The sequence below is a fragment of the Aotus nancymaae genome, unplaced genomic scaffold (assembly GCF_030222135.1).
Source record: "Aotus nancymaae isolate 86718 unplaced genomic scaffold, 86718_ANA_hifiasm-v0.15.2.pri h1tg000041l, whole genome shotgun sequence".
NCBI classification, from domain to species: Eukaryota; Metazoa; Chordata; class Mammalia; order Primates; family Aotidae; genus Aotus; species Aotus nancymaae.
In genome coordinates this window covers 42347232-42365205 of record NW_026988455.1, presented here as the reverse complement: position 1 = coordinate 42365205, position 17974 = coordinate 42347232, and the positions used below count along the sequence as shown (strand labels likewise).

The 17974-nt window shown below is 41.1% G+C and overlaps 1 protein-coding gene across 18 annotated transcripts in view; it reads right to left on the bottom strand.

The window, feature by feature from the left end:
* TRPM3 (transient receptor potential cation channel subfamily M member 3) overlaps positions 1–17974 on the bottom strand; it is a 605449-nt gene that overhangs the window by 108878 nt on the left and 478597 nt on the right. For all 18 annotated transcript variants that reach the window (XM_064361657.1, XM_064361664.1, XM_064361658.1 and 15 more), the window contains 2 exons: positions 4025–4125; positions 2489–2623 (listed from right to left, as the gene is read on the bottom strand). In XM_064361657.1, coding sequence (XP_064217727.1) covers positions 2489–2623; positions 4025–4125 — 236 coding nt within the window. The remainder of the gene's footprint in view (positions 1–2488; positions 2624–4024; positions 4126–17974) is intronic.

Below are 17974 nucleotides of genomic sequence, written 5' to 3'. Positions count from 1 at the left end.
TTGCTGTTCTATTGTCTTTTAGGAATAGGAATGTTAGATAAAATCCAAGAAGCCCAAATAAATCTGATTTTCAGATAAATAATGTACAATTTTAATGTCTCATGCAATCTTTGAGATATAACAAAATTGTTTGTTGTTAATCTGAAATTCACATTTAACTGGGCATCCTGTATTTTATTTTCTAAATCTGGTGAGATGATTAGAGAATCTAAAGTAGTTATGGCAATTTTTTTTTTTTTTTTTTGAGACAGAGTTTCACTCTGTCACCCAGGCTGGAGTGCAGTGGTGTGATCTCACATCACTGCAACCTCCACCTCCAGGGTTCAAGCAATTATCCTGTCTTTGCCTCCAGAGTAGCTGGGATTATAGGTGTGTACCGCCATGCCCAGCTAAATTTTGTGTTTTAGTAGAGATGGGGGTTTCACCATGTTGGCCAGGCTGGTCTCAAACTCCTGACCTCAGGTGATCCATCTACCTCGGCCTCCCAAAGTGCTGGGATTACAGGCGTGAACCACTGTGCCCGGCCAATGGCAAATTCTTAAGCACTGTTGCAACCATTCAGGTATTGTGACAGGTCTATGAACTGCTGCAACGACCCGCCCATTCACGTGGACATGCCTATCAGAGCTCTTTTTCCACTGAGGGGATGCTGGATTGTGCAGTGATTCAACCTACCGACTCTGGAGTCAGAGTGCCTGGCTCCCTACCTCTGCTGCTTACTGGCTCTGAACATGGGCAGGCTACCTAACTGTGACTCAGTTTTATCATCTTTAAAATGGAGATCATAGTATCGCTTTATCTGATGGGGTTGTCATGAGGATTACATGATATAATGTTTATAAAGCCATTAAAGATTGTGCTTGGTGCCAATCAATGTCAGCTATTATTATTATGGAGGCTATTTACTGTGCCATAATCCGCAACAAAGTATTCCAGGAAACCACCACCAGCAGACTGAAGTGATCAAACTTACTGGCCTTTCTCAGTCTAGAATTTTCCAACTTTTTTTTCTCCCCAATCGTTGGAATAAATTACTGTACTCCCTTGATTCTCTAATTGATAGGCCATTCAACTCTTGTCTTTATTTTTTAAATTGAAAGCCATTGTTCTTACTGAAAGTCTCAATATGCTGAACCAAGAAAAGTCTGTGGATAAACAGAAACCCGGGGCCACTCTGCTAACCTGTTTCTACTTTTTGCAGCTGGTGCCAGGGTGGTGCCGCCTAACAACTACTACTGGCTGGGCACAGGAAGTAAACTCCATCCTGCTTGCCCTCTGTGTGGCGGGACAGAGACACTGTGAAAATGAGGGGTAGAATAATCTCAGAGACAGAAGCTTGGGTTCAACACTTACTGGCTTCTTTCTTAGGAGTTTATTCATGTTGAAACTTAATTTCCAAGGCACTAGTATTAAGCAGTGGGGCTTTAAAAGCGTATACCTATGTAGTAAACCTGCATGTTTTGCACATGTATCCCAGAACTTAAAGTATAATAATAATTAAAAAAAAGATGTGGCCTTTAGGAGGTGATTAGGTGATGAGGGCTCCTCCTTTGTGAGGGGGAGTAAGGCCATTATAAGAGAAGCTTCATACAACATTCAGCCCTTCTGCCCCTCTGTGTCTTCTGCCTTGTGAGGACACGGCATTTGTTCCTTCTGGAGAATGCAAAAACAAAGTGCCATTGTGGAAGCAAAAAGCAGACTTCTCCAGACACCAAACTTGATCTTAGAGTTTCCAGCCTCCAGATCCCAGAGAAGTAAGTCTGTTGTTTATAAATTACTGAGTCTCAGGTATCTCGTTATAGTAGTACAAATGGACAGAGGCAGCCTCATTCTCATTTGTTAAATGGGAAAATATCTGCTCTTTAAACTTCACTGGATTTTAGTGATGTGCATCAGCTCAGAGCCTACGCACTTAACTCCTGTGAATCCTCTCAATAACTTCATAAACAGTAGTTTTACCTATGATGACTCCTTGGTATCCCTAGTAAGTTAACAAATCACTATTCAACTTAAAAAAACGTTTAACTCCAGAAAATATATTTTACCTTTTATGTCACTTTATAGCTGAACTATGAAGAATGAACTTTATAGCTCTGAGGATAAGAAAATGGTGCAGGACACTTAATCGGCCTTTTTTGATGCTTCGAGTTAAATCAATCCTCCTTTGCTAATTGCCTCTAACACCCTCTGGGCTGACAGAACAAACTGTGCTCTCATTTCCAGAGCCTTGTGATTTTGTGTAAGAATATGAGCGTGATACACAGATCACCACGTAACTTTTTGCCTTAGATGCTGACAACTGAGCAAGTAAAACAAGCGGAATCTTGGTGACTTGGTGTTTGTCACGTACGTAGGTCTAAGGGAGTATTTGTGATGAACGATCCATGCATTTGGAGGGGAGAAGGGAAGAGAATCACAGGCATGTGGGGGGCAGGAGAAGGTAAAACAAACAAAAAAAGAAGAAAAAAGTGCCTTAGTTTGACCCTACCGTATTGTACAATTCTTCTAGTCTGGAGATGGTGAGAAAACGGTGCATGCTTACTCCATTCTCTATGAGTAATTTCACAAAATCCACTCTGTCCAGAACTAAGGCATCCAACATGGCTTGCTCCAGAGATCCCACCTGCAAATCAAGTTGCTGAGTTAGTCTGCCCCAGGGTCTATCTAGGGATGCGGTTCTTTGGTGTTCACTTGAACAGCTTAGAAAGGGATGCCTTTGACATCTGGTAGACCTTCAGCACATCAAGAACATGCTAGCAAGACTGTTCACAGATTCATTTTTGGGACAGCCACAAACTCTCCCATGTTTGGGGGCCTGTCTTTGCAAGTAGAAGTCAAGGATTTCTACTTCCAAAAACTATTTATTTCCTGAATCTCTTGTTCTGGATCCCAAGGAGGTACAAGGGTTCACAAGATTTTTCCCCTTGCAATTATCCGATCAAACTTCTTAACACCAGTGAAGTGTCAAAGTGGGTATTTTGCTGTTTTCATTTTTGTTACCCTCGAGCTCTGAGTGAGACCCCAGGCTGACTGAGAAGAGGGACCCGAGTCAACAGATCCAAGGACCTAAGTCAACGCTGGGTCTCTGTGTAGAAATGAGCAAGACTACAAAGATGTCACTTAACTGAAAAAACAAAAAACAAAAACACCAGCCTACTTTTTGGATTTGCCAGTGGCTTAAATTTTAATTTAATGCATTTCGCAAACATGTCCCAGGGTCTAGACTCTGGCAAATCTTTCCATGTTAGCAATCCACCAGCACTGAATGAAGACAGGGGCTCAATCCCAGGCAGAAACTCTCTGGGGAAAAGGAAGACGTAAGATAAGGCCTTCCTGTGAGTGCTGTGATTCCAGGCACAGAAATCGAGTTTCAGGCTGCTGGGCTACCTCTTGTGGATGCATGAATATACCACCTGATGGCCAATCTCACACATTTTTATTTTTGGTAGAGTCAATGGAGGGAAGCAAACCAAGAACAGTTATATAAAGCACTGGTTTCCTTGTGTTGTTCTTTGCAAATAAGGAGGACCTGTGCTCAGCCACCAGGACCAGATGGCGCCTGCACAGGGAAGCCTGGTAATTCTGCATCCTGAGGTGTGACCCAGCCATAAACCAGCGGGGGCTGCCACGGCTCGGGCAGCAAACTCTTCCCTTTGTTCCATCAAAGACAATCAGAAGCAAATTAATAATTCTACCCCTTCCTTAATTTTAATTAATACAGCTTTGTCTTATGTTTTTTTCAGACTTATTAAAGTAAAGGGCATCATTTGCAGCTGAAAATTGCTAATAAAGGCCACTCATAGAGATGGAAATATTTGGAGTTGTGTTTGGTTGAAATTTCCACTAGGTGGCAGTGCTTTCCTGAATATGAGAAAGGGAGCTCAGGACAGGGATTTTCCTACCAAGGAACATGTTCCATCTTAAAGAAAAGGTAATCATTTTTGGAGCCGATCTCGAGGCTCCTTAAACAAATACCCTTGCCCAACCAAAGTGGGCTTTTCATGGGTGACGACATATACTCTACCGGCCACTGTTGCCCATAAATAAAGATCTGGCTGCGAGCGATGTCGACTCTGTTCCAGGCTAAAGCTAAGCTCAGTTGGTCTGGGGCCGAGGCATTGGCTCCTGTGCGTAGACAAGTGGGAGAAAAGAGTGGAAGAGAGAAAACATTGATCAGTTATTACACCGACAGCAACCGCTCCATCCCTCTTCCATGAATGCTTCTCTTCCTGAAGAGCCCACGGTATTACTGACAGTTTGGGTAAGATAACTCTTTGACTCAGGGCTATCCTGTATATTGTTGATTATTACAATTTTTAAAAAAGCTTTTTAAAAATATATTTGAAACTCCATGCTTTTTTGATATGTAATAATTGTATATATTTATGTATATGATATTTTATACATGCATACAAGTTCATTGTAGATGATTAAATAGCACACCTGCACTTAACCCAGTAGATGTCAATAACAATTCTCATTCCCATCCTCCCAGACATGCTCAAAAATGTCTCCAGACGTTCCAAATGCCCCTACGTGTGAAGGGAGGTCAAATTGGCCCGGTGAGCAGCACTGCTCTACGCCCGGCTAGGCAAAGTGTGGTTCACCGAGCAGCTGCAGCAGCGCCCCCCCGCAGGCACTTGTTAGAAATGCAGACCTCAGGCCCTGTCCCAGACCTACTAAACCAGATTCTGTATTTTCACAAGATCCCGCTGACTTGTGTGCACACTCAAGTGTGAGAAGCTGTGTTCTACGACACATTTTGCTTCTGCTGGCCAATCGCGGGTTTCAAGGCATCACTTGAATAGTATTTTGCATGGGGAGGGTGCTCTCATCAACTAATATACCAACTTGCCACTTTCCTGAAAAAGAGTTAGGAAGGCCTCTTAACAGAGAGGCCAACCAGTGGCTTAGGTTTACTTTGATTTGTGGGTAGAAACCATTGGAACTATTTCCCAGGTTCTCATTTTTCTCCAGATTCTGTCTCTAGAGCTGTGTGGTGGCTAAGTTTAAATTAATTAAAATTAAATAAAAAAATTAAAATTTCCTCAGTCACACTACACACATTTTAAGAACTTAATAATTTCATGTGGCTAGTGACTACTGAACTGGAAAGCACAGATGCAGAACATTTCTATCACCACAGAAGTTCTATTGGCCCGGAGCTGGTCTAGGTGAATGCATCCTATCTGCAGATGCAACCTGCCATGCAGCTGGAGGGAAAGCTGGAAATGGAGGCAGTGAAGTAGGGAGAGGAACACTGGGCTCCAGGCAGGGGGCCCGAATGAGAGTCCCTGTGGCTGTGTGGACTCTTCTCAGCCACTGTTGAACATCTGCGACATATATTAACCCGTTTATGTGGCTGAGATGTGAGACTGAACTGAGAGTGTATGTATAAAGAGGTTTTTCACAGTTCATCAACACCCTTCGTGCACTGAGGAAGAGACACCCCTAAATATTTGCCCAGCTTCATGCTGCTGGATATCCCACAATCGGGGAGAAGGACAAAGCGACAACCTTCCTTGGCTCAGAGTTTTTAAACATCAAATGTGCTGGGCAAAGTATTAGGCATTTCCACATGTCATATGTAATGTCCCAATTTATCTGGGAACTGGGTCTTATTGTTTCCATTGAAACACATGGAACTACTGAGATCCTGGAGGGTTGAACAGTTAAAGATAAATCAGCTACTAACAGAGGGTAAATGGAACACGTATTCACCAAACCAGAGGTCAGAGTCAGATCCGGATAATTCTTCATCGCTGCTGCTTCTGATGTTTGGGAAAGAAGGATAGCAAATGTATACGCTGTTCATTCCTCTGGGTTTGCCAGCAGTCAAGGCCAGAGACAGTGAGGAGGAGGGCAGGGTTCCTTGTGGTTAACTCATATCAATGATCCCCAAACTTTGCTGCACATTAGAATCACCTGGGGAGCTTTGCTCAGGGTACATCCCATACTAATTAAATCATGTTGCTTGGGATGGGATCCAGGCGTGGATATTTTTAAAGCTTCCAATGTGCAGGAGAGGCTGGGAACTACTGTGCTGTGTGCCTCCTTTCCTGCTTACCCTCACCTCTTCCCTCTAGGCTCCAAGATACTGACATTACAAAGTAGGCAAAAAATGCTTGCCAAGTTAACACTTCTCAAATTTTAGCATGCGTAAGTACAACTCGGAGAACTTTTTAAGACACAGGTTCCTGCGTCTCAGCTGCAGGCTGTCTAATTCAGTAGCTCTGGCGTGGGGCCTAAGTCCCCCTTTCTAACTGCTCTCAGGTGAGACTGCTGCTGCTGATCTGGGGCCACACTTCGAATAACAAGGCCCTCGAGAGCTGTGGTGCTCTGTTACCTTCATAGGTTGAAGAGCATTTCTGATTCTGGTGTCCACACATTAATGAGTTTTTATTATCAACCACATACTTGGAGTAAATTTATTAGTGTTTAGAATGATAAATATTATTTCAGTGTTCACAAGGAATTTTCCATTAAAAATTATCTCCTCAGGTAACAACAGGGACTACACATTCACATCAGAGTAACTGACATACAAAAGTGACAGGTAGAAATGTGTCAAAATGTACTGCCATCAATTTGGAGAGGAAAAGAAGTGAAGGCTCATTGCAATTGCATTTGGAAAGGTAACACTTTACGTGTTCCTGTGCTTCTTTAGCTGGTCTATTGATTGGTGCCGACTTGCTGGAATGTTTAATCTTTCCCTTTGCCATTTGTATGTTACATATTAGTATGTCACCCAAGTCAATAATAGCAGCACGAACCTGAACAAGAAACCATAGCAGGAAGCAGTTCTTGAGGTCAAGGTGAGCTACAGGCCTGAATGTAATTACGTAAGTGTCAAATGAAAGCAGGAAACCAACAAGTCTTGACTTTTCAAAAATTGAAAATACATCACTCAAGAATGGCCATGGGTGACAGTTTGGATCGGTGGTTCTCAGTTAGGGTGACCAGCCATCTGGGCTTGCCCAGTGTCGTCACAGTTTTAGCATTTAAATTCCTGCTCTCTGAGAGATGTGTCAATCCTGAATAAACCTGGTGACTGGTCACTGTATTCTCCACTATGGCTGTGCACTTGGAATGGCCTAAAGAGCTTTAAAATATACTGATGCCTGGGGCACACCCGCACAGATTCTAGTTTCACTGGTCCTGGGCACTGCGGTTTTTAGAAGTTCCCCAATGATTTTAATGTGAAGACAAAATTAAGAACTTCTAGTGTGGACAGCATATGTTCATTCATTCACTCATTCATCTGTTTGTTCATTTATTTATTTTTGTGTGTTCAAAGATACTGATTTCATGCCTTCTCATATGGCAGGCAGTATGCCAGCATGAGGACCAAGATGTATAAAACAGAATCCTTTGTCTTGAGAGCTTACAGTCTAGAGTAGAAGAGAGGTCTATAATTAAATACATTATTTCATGCAATAATTCATTTATCTCCTCAATAGATATTTATTGAATTACTTTCTCTGCTGGGAACTGATTTATAATTGAACGTCCAATGATGATCAAGATAGCTAAGGTCAACTTCTTCGCAGAGCTTACATCCAACTGGTGCTGGGGAAGTACTCAGAGGTAAGCAAATAAACTCATGAACAGTGTGCTTTCAGATTGTATAAGCACTGTGAAGGAGCAGTGCCACTCCTAGGGTACGAGGGACCTGTGTTTATATAACAAACCAATGTAGCAGAACCTTTCTGGCTACCCGATCTTGCATGTCCCCATGACAGAAGTATTTTGCTAGTTGGCTGCGGCAACCTGCTAGCCAGGCTGCCCTCCTGAAATGAGGGCTGAACATGGAGTCACTGGAAAATCTCAGAGGCACAAGTATGGGAGTTTCTTTGGGCATGTGGTTGACCCCATGTGGGAAACAGAGTGTTGGAAAATAACCTGAAGTATTGAAATGGGCCTGGAGTCCATGCAGGTCCTGGTTTGGGCTCAGGGAACCCATTCATATGGCACTGCAGCTGTAGCTGGTGCCTGATCTTGGGTGGATCCTTCAAAGCACCAGTATAAGGGTGGTAATGATAGTGACCAGAGGCAAAAGACTACTTTGGTAGAATGAGTGGACAGGAGGCCTGCCTGAGAGTAAAATTTGAATTAAGACCTAAATTATTACACAAATGAGACAGAAAATTAACAATGATATACAGGAGTTGAACTCAGCCCTGGACCAAGCAGACCTAATAGACATCTACAGAACTCTCCACCCAATACTTTCTTCTCAGCACCACATTGCACTTACTCTAAAACTGTCCACATAATTTGAAGTAAAACACTCCTCAGCAAATGCAAAAGAATGGAAATCATAACAAACAGTCTCTCAGACCACAGTGCAATCATATTAGAACTCAGGATTAAGAAACTCACTCAAAATTGCACAACTACATGGAAACTGAACAACCTGCTCCTGAATGACTACTGGATAAATAATGAAATGAGGGCAGAAATAAAGGTGTTCTTCGAAACCAACTAGAACAAAGAAACAACGTACCAGAATCTGTGACACATTTAAAGCAGTGTCCAGAGGGAAATTTATAGCACTAAATGCCCACCAAACAAGCGAGGAAAGATATACAATTGACACCCTAACATCACGATTAAAAGAACTAGAGGAGCAAGATCAAATTCAAAAGCTAGCAAAAGACAAGAAATAACTAAGATCAGAGCAGAACTGAAAGAGATAGAGACACAAAAAAAACCTTCAAAAAATCAATAAATCCAGGAGCTGGTTTTTTGAAAAGATCAACAAAATAGATACACTGCTAGACAGACTAATAAAGAAGAAAAGAGAGAAGAATCGAACAGATGCAACAAAAAACTGATAAAGGGGATATGACCACCAATCCCACAGAAATACACCAACAGAGATTACTACAAATACCTCTTTGCAAAAACCAGTAAATCTAGAAGAAATGGATAAATTCTTTGACACTTATACCCTCCCCTAATATTAAACCAGGAATAAGTTGAATCCCTGAATAGACTAGTAACAAGGTCTGAAATTGAGGCAGCAATTAATAGCCTATCAACAAAAAATGTCCAGGACCAGACGGGTTCACAGCTGAATTCTACCAGAGGTACAAAGAGAAGCTGGTACCATTCCTTCTGAAACGATTCCAAACAACACAAAAAGAGGGAATCCTCCCTAACTCATTTTATGAGACCGACATCATCCTTATAACAAAACCAGGCAGAGACACAAGAAAAAAGAAAATTTCAGGCCAATATCCATGATGAACATTGATGTGAAAATCCTCAATAAATACTGGCAGACCAAATCCAACAGCACATCAAAAAGCTTATCCACCACAATCAAGACATCTTCATCCCTGGGATGCAAAGCTGGTTCAACATAAGCAAATCTATAAATGTCATCTATCACACAAATAGAACCAAAGACAAAAACTACATGATTATCTCAATAGATGCAGAGAAGGCCTTCGACAAAATTCAACAGCCCTTTATGCTAAAAACTCAATAAACTAGGTATCGATGGAATGTATCTCAAAATAATAAGAACTATTTAAACCCACAGCCAATATCATATGAAATGGGCAAAACCTGGAAATATTCACTTTGAAAACAGGCACAAGACAAGGATGCCCTCTCTCATCACTCCTATTTAATATAGTATTGGAAATTCTGGCCAGGACAATCAGGCAAGAAAAAGAAATAAAGGGTATTCAGTTAGGAAAACAGGAAGTCAAATTGTCTCTATTTTCAGATGACATGCTTGTGTATTTAGAAGACCCCATTGTCTCAGCCCCAAATCTCTTTAAGCTGGTAAGCAACTTCAGCTAAGCTTCAGGATACAAAATCAACGTGCAAAAATCACAAGCATTCCTATTCACCAAAAACAGACACACAGCCAAATCATGAGTGAACTCTCATTCACAATTGCTACAAAGAGATACCTAAGCATACAACTAGCAAGGGATGTGAAGGACCTCTTCAAGGAGAACTACAAAGCACTGCTCAAGGAAATAAGAGAGGACACAAACAGATGGAAAAACATCGCATGCTCATGGTTAGGAAGAATCAGTATCATGAATATGACCATACTGCCGAAAGTAATTTATAGATTCAATGCTATCCCCATCAAGCTACCATTGACTTTCTTCTCAGAATTGGAAAAAACCACCTATATGGGACCAAAGAAGAGCCCATATAGCCAAGACAATCCTAAGCAGAAAAAAGAAAGCTGGAGGCATTACGCTACCTGACTTCAAACTATACTACAAGACCACGGTAATCAAAAGAGCGCGGTACTGGTACAAAGACAGAGATATAGACCACTGGAATAGAACAGAGGCCTCAGACATAATGCCACACATCTACAACCATCTGATATTTGACAAATCTGACAAAAACAAGCAATGGGGAAAGGATTCCCTATCTGATAAATGGTGTTGGGAAAACTGGCTAGCTATATGCAGAAAGCTAAAACTGGATCCCTTCCTTACACCTCATACAAAAATTAACTCCAGATGGATTAAAGATTTAAATGTAAGACCTAACGCCATGAAAACTCTAGAAGAAAACCTAGGCAATACTGTTCAGGACATAGGCATATGCAAGGACTTCATAACTACAACACCAAAAGCATTGGCAACAAAAGCCAAAATAGACAAATGGGATCTAAAGAGCTTCTGCACAGCAAAAGAAACTATCATTAGAGTCAACTGGCAACCAACAGAATGGGAGAAAATCTTTGCAATCTACCCATCTGACAAAGGGCTAATATCCAGAATCTACAAAAAACTTAAACAAATTTACAAGTAAAAAACCAAACAATTCCATCAAAAAGTGGGCAAAGGATATGGACAGACATCTTTCAAAAGAAGACATTTATGCAGCCAACAAACATATGGAAAAAAAAAAGCTCATCATCACTGGTCATTAGAGAAATGCAAATCAAAACCACATTGAGATACCATCTCACACCAGTTAGAATGGTGATCATTAAAAAGTCAACAGACAACAGATGCTGGAGAGGATGTGGAGAAATAGGAACACCTTTATACTGTTGGTGGGAGTGTAAATTAGTTCAACCATTGTGGAAGACAGAGTGGCAATTTCTCAAGGATCTAGAAATAGAAATACCATTTAACCGAGCAATCCCATTACTGGGTATATACCCAAAGGATTATAAATCATTCTATTATAAAGATGCATGCACATGTATGTTTATTGCAGCACTGTTCACAATAGCAAAGACTTGGAACCAACCCAAATGCCCATCAATGATAGACTGGATAAAGAAAATGTGGCACATGTACACCATGTAACACTATGCAGCCATAAAAAAGGATGAGTTCATGTCCTTTGCAGGGACATGGATGAAGCTGGAAACCATCACTCTCAGCAAACTGACACAACAACAGAAAACCAAACACCGCATGTTCTCACTCATAGGCGGGTGCTGAACAATCAGAACACATGGACACAGGGAGGGGAGCATCACACAGTGGGGTCTGTTGGGGGTGGGGGGATAGGGGACGGATAGCATTAGGAGAAACACCTAATGTAGATGACGGGGTGATGGATGCAGCAAACCACTACGGGACGTGTATACCTATGTAACAAACCTGAATGTTGTGCACATGTACCCCAGAACTTACAGTATAATAATAAAAATAAGTGAAAAAACACAAAAATTTAAAAAAGACCTAAATGATTTGTAAAAGTCAACATGTAAATAGGAGCAAAAGCATTCCAGGAAGAGAAAACATCAAGTGCAAAGGCCCTCATGTGAAAATGAATACAAGTAGGTGTAAGACATAAACAATTATGGTTTTATTATTTTCTCTTTATGCAGGACATCAGGGAAAATCTAAGTGCATAAGTAATGATCACATGGATTTTAAAGGATTAGTTCACTAGACAAATGAAAAGAAGAAATGCATTCTAACAAAGGGAACAGTGTATGCATATTGAAGGAGTGAACCGCACAGCATATGTGACACACAGCATACCCCTATGTGCTTGGGATATAGTGTAAGTTAGAAGCAGAGAGAGATGAAGCTAACACTGGAGAATTTGTAAATGATGTCGAGAGTTTCCCTTTTATCCTGAAGGCACAGAAAGCCATTGGAGAAGTGTGTCTGAAAAATAATGTAGTCAGATGTGTGTCTAAGAAATCTCTTTGGCTGCACAGTGTGGAGGTGGTATTGGAGGACACTGGACTATTGGGAGGTAGTTGGAATATACCAGGGAAGGGATAATGAAGACCTGAAGGAGATGCTGGGGTAGAAGGTTGTTTGTAAAGCAAACTGAGGTCAGGTGCGGTGGCTCACTCCTGAAATGCCAGCACTTTGGGTGACTGAGGCAGGTGGATCACAAGGTCAGGAGTTCGAGACCAGCCTGGCCAATATGGTGAAATCCCATCTCTACTAAAAATGCAAAAAAGTTAGCTTGGTGGGTGGCGCACACCTGTAGTCCCAGCTGCTCGGGAGGCAGGAGAATTACTTGAACCAGGGCGGTGGAGGTTGCAGTGAGCTGAGATTGCACCACTGCACTCCAGCTTGAACGACAAAGTAAGACTCTATCTCCAAAAAAAAAAAAAAGGCAGCAAAGCTGATGACCTTGGGTGATAGATTTATAGTGAGGAGTAAGGGAGAAAGAGAAGTCAAAAGTAATCTCCTAGTCTCTAGCTTGGAAACCCAGCTACATAATGATCAATGGAGATGGGTAATGCAAGATAAAAATAAGCTTTTTTTCCCCCTAAGCAGCACAATTTTATTATTGAATATATTGAGCTTGGTGGTTGCCAATCCAGCTAGCAATGATCAGAGGCCATTATATATTGAGTTCTGGAGCAGGGGAGCAGTCAGGTCTGGAGATAGAGATTTGGGAAACATTAGCATGAAAGTAACAAGAGGAAGGGAAAGGGTAATTGAATATAATTAATACTCAAAAGATATGAAAGTAAAGTAAATCACTGGAAAGGGACCACAAAGGAGACTGCAAAGAGACAGTAATAGGACCCAGAGATAATACCGTCCTGAACTGAGGGAAGAGAGATTTTCAAGGAGGGTGTGATCAATAGGGCAGAGGCTGCAGAGAAGGCAGGTAAAAAAGACTGACTTTCTTTCTTTATAACACTACTCATTTCCTGGCACCAGCTTATGTATCTATTGGTTTTTTTTTTTCTTACTTAAATAAGCCTCAGGAGGTTATAGATCTAGTCTACTTTATCTACTTTCATATTCTTGTAGTCCAGAACAGTGCTTGACTCACAATAGGTGTGTCTTAGTTCAGGCTACCACAACAAAGTATCATATAGTGGGTGGCTTATAAATAACAGAAATTTATTTCTCATAGTTCTGGAGGCAGGGAAGCTCAAGGTCAGGGTGATAGCAGAGTTGGTATGTGGTGCAGGTCCAGTTTCTGGGTCACAGATGATGCCTTTTTGCTGTGTCTTCACATGAGGGAAAGGGCAAGAGGTGTATCTTGGGCTTCTTGTATAGGGGCACTAATCCCATTCACAAGGGCTCTACCCCCCAAGACCTAATCACCTCCCAAAGGCCTCATCTTCTAATACTACCAGCTTAGGGATTAGGATCCTAATGCATGAATTTGGTGGGGGACACAAACGTTCAGACCATAGCAAGATGTTCAATAAGTATTTGTTAAATAAATGAATGAACCTAAAAGTTAGTTTGGATTTGGAAATTCAGAAATCTTTGATGACAGTATTATGTGCAACTCTACTAGAGTATGGGAATGGAAACATGTCTGGAATGTCTTCCCTCAAGTGAAGTGGGTGTGGGGTGTGATAAAGGCAGAGCTGTGGCAAGCACACAATCACTACCTCATAAAGAACAAAGTGGTGCCACACAAATAAGAAGCCCAGAGCCCTTCCCTGTCACTTGAATCAGGGCAGCTTTAAGGAGGGAAATAAAATTTGATCAGATTGGGAAAGGATGATGGAAATTTGAACAAGTGGAGTTTTTTTTTGGGGCGGGGGTAGGCTGAAGGATGTCTGCCTCCTGAGAACCAGTGAATATGTTACATTATATGGCAAAAGGGACTTTCAAAATATAATTCAGTTAAAGATTCTGAGGTGAAGATATTATCCTGAATTATCTCTCCCATAGGCCCAGTGCAATGCAGTCACAAGCTGTTATATAAGAGGGAGACAAGGAATCAAAGTAGTAGCAGTAGATGTGAAATTAAAGCAAGAGCTTAACTGATGCAAGGAAGGAGCCATGAGCCAAGGAGTGGAAGCAGCCTCTGGCAGCTGAAAGGGGCAAGGAAATGATACTCCCCCAAAGCCTCTAGAAGGAACACAGCTCTGCCCACAACTCAATTTTAGATTTCTTACCCCCCAAATTATAAGGTAATACATTTTTGTTGTTTTAAGCCACTAACTTTATATAATTTCTTACAGAAGCAACAGGAAATGAATTCAGAGCCATTAAGGATACTATGGTAGGCAGACAGCCCATCAAGTACAAGAGACATGGAAATGAGAGGGCAAGCATTTCTTTAACAATTTGGCGACAGTATAACCAAATTCTCACTTTAGCGTGCATATGATTCACTTGATCTCATTTAAATGGTAGTTCTCACTTAGTTGGTCTAGGGTGGTGCCCCTCATTCTATTTCTTTCGATGGCATACATTGGTTTCTACTTTAATGATAAAATTAGTATATGTACTTTTTATCCCTGCCCACTCCTTCATCACTCAATTTTAGATAAGATTATATTTTTAGTGTTTTACTTTGTGCTATTAAATACATTTATATTTCTATTACTAGTATCTGAATTACCAGTCATAAATTATATTCCTTATTATGGTAAATAAAAGGTATAGATATTATAATGAAGCATAAAGTCTACCAACTCTATCTCTAGACTTGCTTCCTCATCCTCTCAATATTTTTTGTTTTATAATTTCTACATTGTATGGTAACCAACACTGAAATTTCTATCACTCAAATTCCCATTTTTGTTTTTAATCTTAGTTTGATTAGATTTTAGTATCAGTGGTCACAATTAATTTTTGTTTGTTTTTGCCAGAGGTTACCCAAATGTTTCTTGATTGGTAGGCTGAATTGTTTTCTTGTAGTTTTTTCAAGTGGAATGTATAGACACAATATAGTTAGAATCTAGAATGTTTTAAACTTTTTTTTAGTAGTGTATATTTGAATGACATGGCTCAATATAAAATCTGTTGCTCTATTGTCTCGTGACTTGTCCATTGCTTCCCACTGCTGCTGGTGTGTGTGTGTGTGTGTGTGTGTCCCCCCATCCACTAGCTTCCCACTGAGGTGCTTTTGCCAGCACCCCTCACCAGATTGTTGTTGCCAGTAGACTGGGAACATCTCAGCCCCTAAGCACAGCAGGTGCTTAACCTCAGGGGGCCAGAAAAAAAAGTCACTGAAATTCTAGAAAGAGGGGGAGAGAGAGCAAGCAACTTGGAAAACAGATTTGAGGATATTGTCCATGAAAATTTCCCCAACCTCGCTAGAGAATTTGACATGCAAATTCAGGAAATTCAGAGAACTCCAGCAAGATACTGTATTAGATGACTGTCCTCAAGACACATAGTCATCAGATTCTCCAAGGCCAATGTGAAAGAAAAGATATTAAAGGCAGGTAGAGAGAAGGGGCACGTTACTGACAAAAGGAACCCCATCAGGATAAAAGCAGACCTTTCAGCAGAAATCTTATAAGCCAGAAGAGACTGGGAGCTTATATTCAGCATCCTTAAAGGAAAGAAATTTCAACCAGGAATTTTATATCTAGCCAAATTAAGTTTTATACATGAAGGAGAAATGAAATCATTTTCAGATAAGCAAACACTATGGAATTCATTACTACCAGACTTGCCTTATGAGAGGTTCTTAAGGGAGTGCTAAACATGGAAACAAAATATCATTACCTGCCATGACAAAAATGCATTTAAGTACATAGCCCACTGACACTATAAAGCAACTATACCATCAAATCTACATAATGACCAACTAACAACATGATGACAGGATCAAATCTTCACATATCAATATTAACTTTAAACATAAATGCACTAAACACCCCACTTAAAAGGCACAGAATGGCAAGTTGGGAAAAGGAGAAAGATTCAATTGTATGCTGTCTTCAAGAGACCCATCTTGCCTGCAATGATACCCATAGGCTCAAAGTAAAAGGATGGAGGAAGATCTATCAAGCAAATGGAAAAAAGAGCAGTGGTTGCTATTCGTATTTCAGACAAAACAGACTTTAAACCAGTAACTATTAAAAAGGACAAATAAGGGTATTACATAATGATAAAGGGTTCAATTCAACAAGACAACTAAACTATTCTAAATATATATGCATTCAACAATGAAGCACCTTAAAGACTGATGAAGAAACTTAGATAAGCATGCAATGGTAATAGTAGAAGGAGACTTCAACACTCCACTAACAATGTTAGACAAATCATCAAGGCAGAAAACAAATGAAGATACTTGGGACCTAATTTCAACACTTGACCAAATGGACCTAATAGACATCTATAGAACACTCCACTTAACAACAACAGAATATACATTCTTCTCATTTGCACATGGCACATACTATAAGGTTGACCATATATATGGCCATAAAGCAATTCTAAGTTCAGAAAGAAAATCATATCAACCACACTCTCAGATGACAGCACAATAAAAATAGAAGTCAATATCAAGAAAATATCTAAAAACTATATAATTATATGACAATTAAATAGCCTGATTATGAATGCCTTTTGGGTAAAGAATAAAATCAAGGCAGAAATCAAGAAAGTCTTTGAAACCAATGAACACAAAGATACAACATACTAGAATCTCTGGGACCCAGCTAAAACAGTGCTAAGAGGAAAATTTTTAGTGCTAAATGCCTATATAAAAAGTTAGAAAGATCTCAGATTAACAACCTAACATCACACCTGGAGAAACTAGAATAACAAGAGCAAATCAACCCCAAAGTTAGTAGAAGAAAAGAAATAACCAAATCAGAGCTGAAGTGAATGAAATTGAGACATGAAAATGTACACAAAAGATCAATGGGGTGGCTGGAAAGATGGCTGAATAGTCAGCTCTGGTCTGCAGCTCCCAGCAAGATCAATGCAGAAGTCTGCCTTCCAACTTCCTTTTCTCCATTTCCAACTGAGGTACCCAGCTCATCTCATTGGGACTGGTTAGACAGTGGGTGCAGCCCACAGAAGGCGAGCAGAAGAAGGGGGTGCATCACCTCACCCAGAAAGCACAAGGGGTAGGGTTACTCCCTCCCCTAGCCAAGGGAAGCCATGAGGGACTGTGCCACAAGAATGGTGCATTCTGGCCCAGATCCTATGTCTTCACAACACACAGACCAAGAGATTCCCTCCGGTGCCTACAATACCAGGCTCCTGGGTTTCAAGCACAGAACTGGGCAACTGTTTGGGCAGAAACTGAACTAGCTGCAGGAGTTTTTTTTTCATACCCCAGTAGCACCTGGAATGTCAGCAAGACAAAACCATTCACTCCCCTGGAAAGGGGGCTGAAGCCAGGGAGCTAAGTGGTCTAGCTTAGTGGATCCCAGCCTGATGGAGCCCAACAAGCTAAGATCCACTGGCTTGAAATTCTTGCTCACCAGCACAGCAGTATGAAGTCAACCTGGGATTCTCAAACTTGGCAGGGGAGGGGTGTCTGCCATTATTGAGGCTTGAGTAGGCAGTTTTCCCCTTGCAGTATAAACAAAGCCACTGGGAAGTTTGCACTAGGCAGGGCCCACCACAGCTCGGCAACGCTGCTGTAGCCAGACTGCCTCTCTAGATTCCTCTTCTCTGGGTAGGGCATCTCTGAAAGAGAGGCAGCAGCCCCAGTCAAGGGCTTATAGGTAAACTCCCATCTCCCTGGGACAGAGCACTTGGGGGAAGAGGTGGCTGGGGTCACAGCTTCAGTGAACTTAAAGTTCCTGCCTGCCAGCTCTGAAGAGAGCAGCAGATCT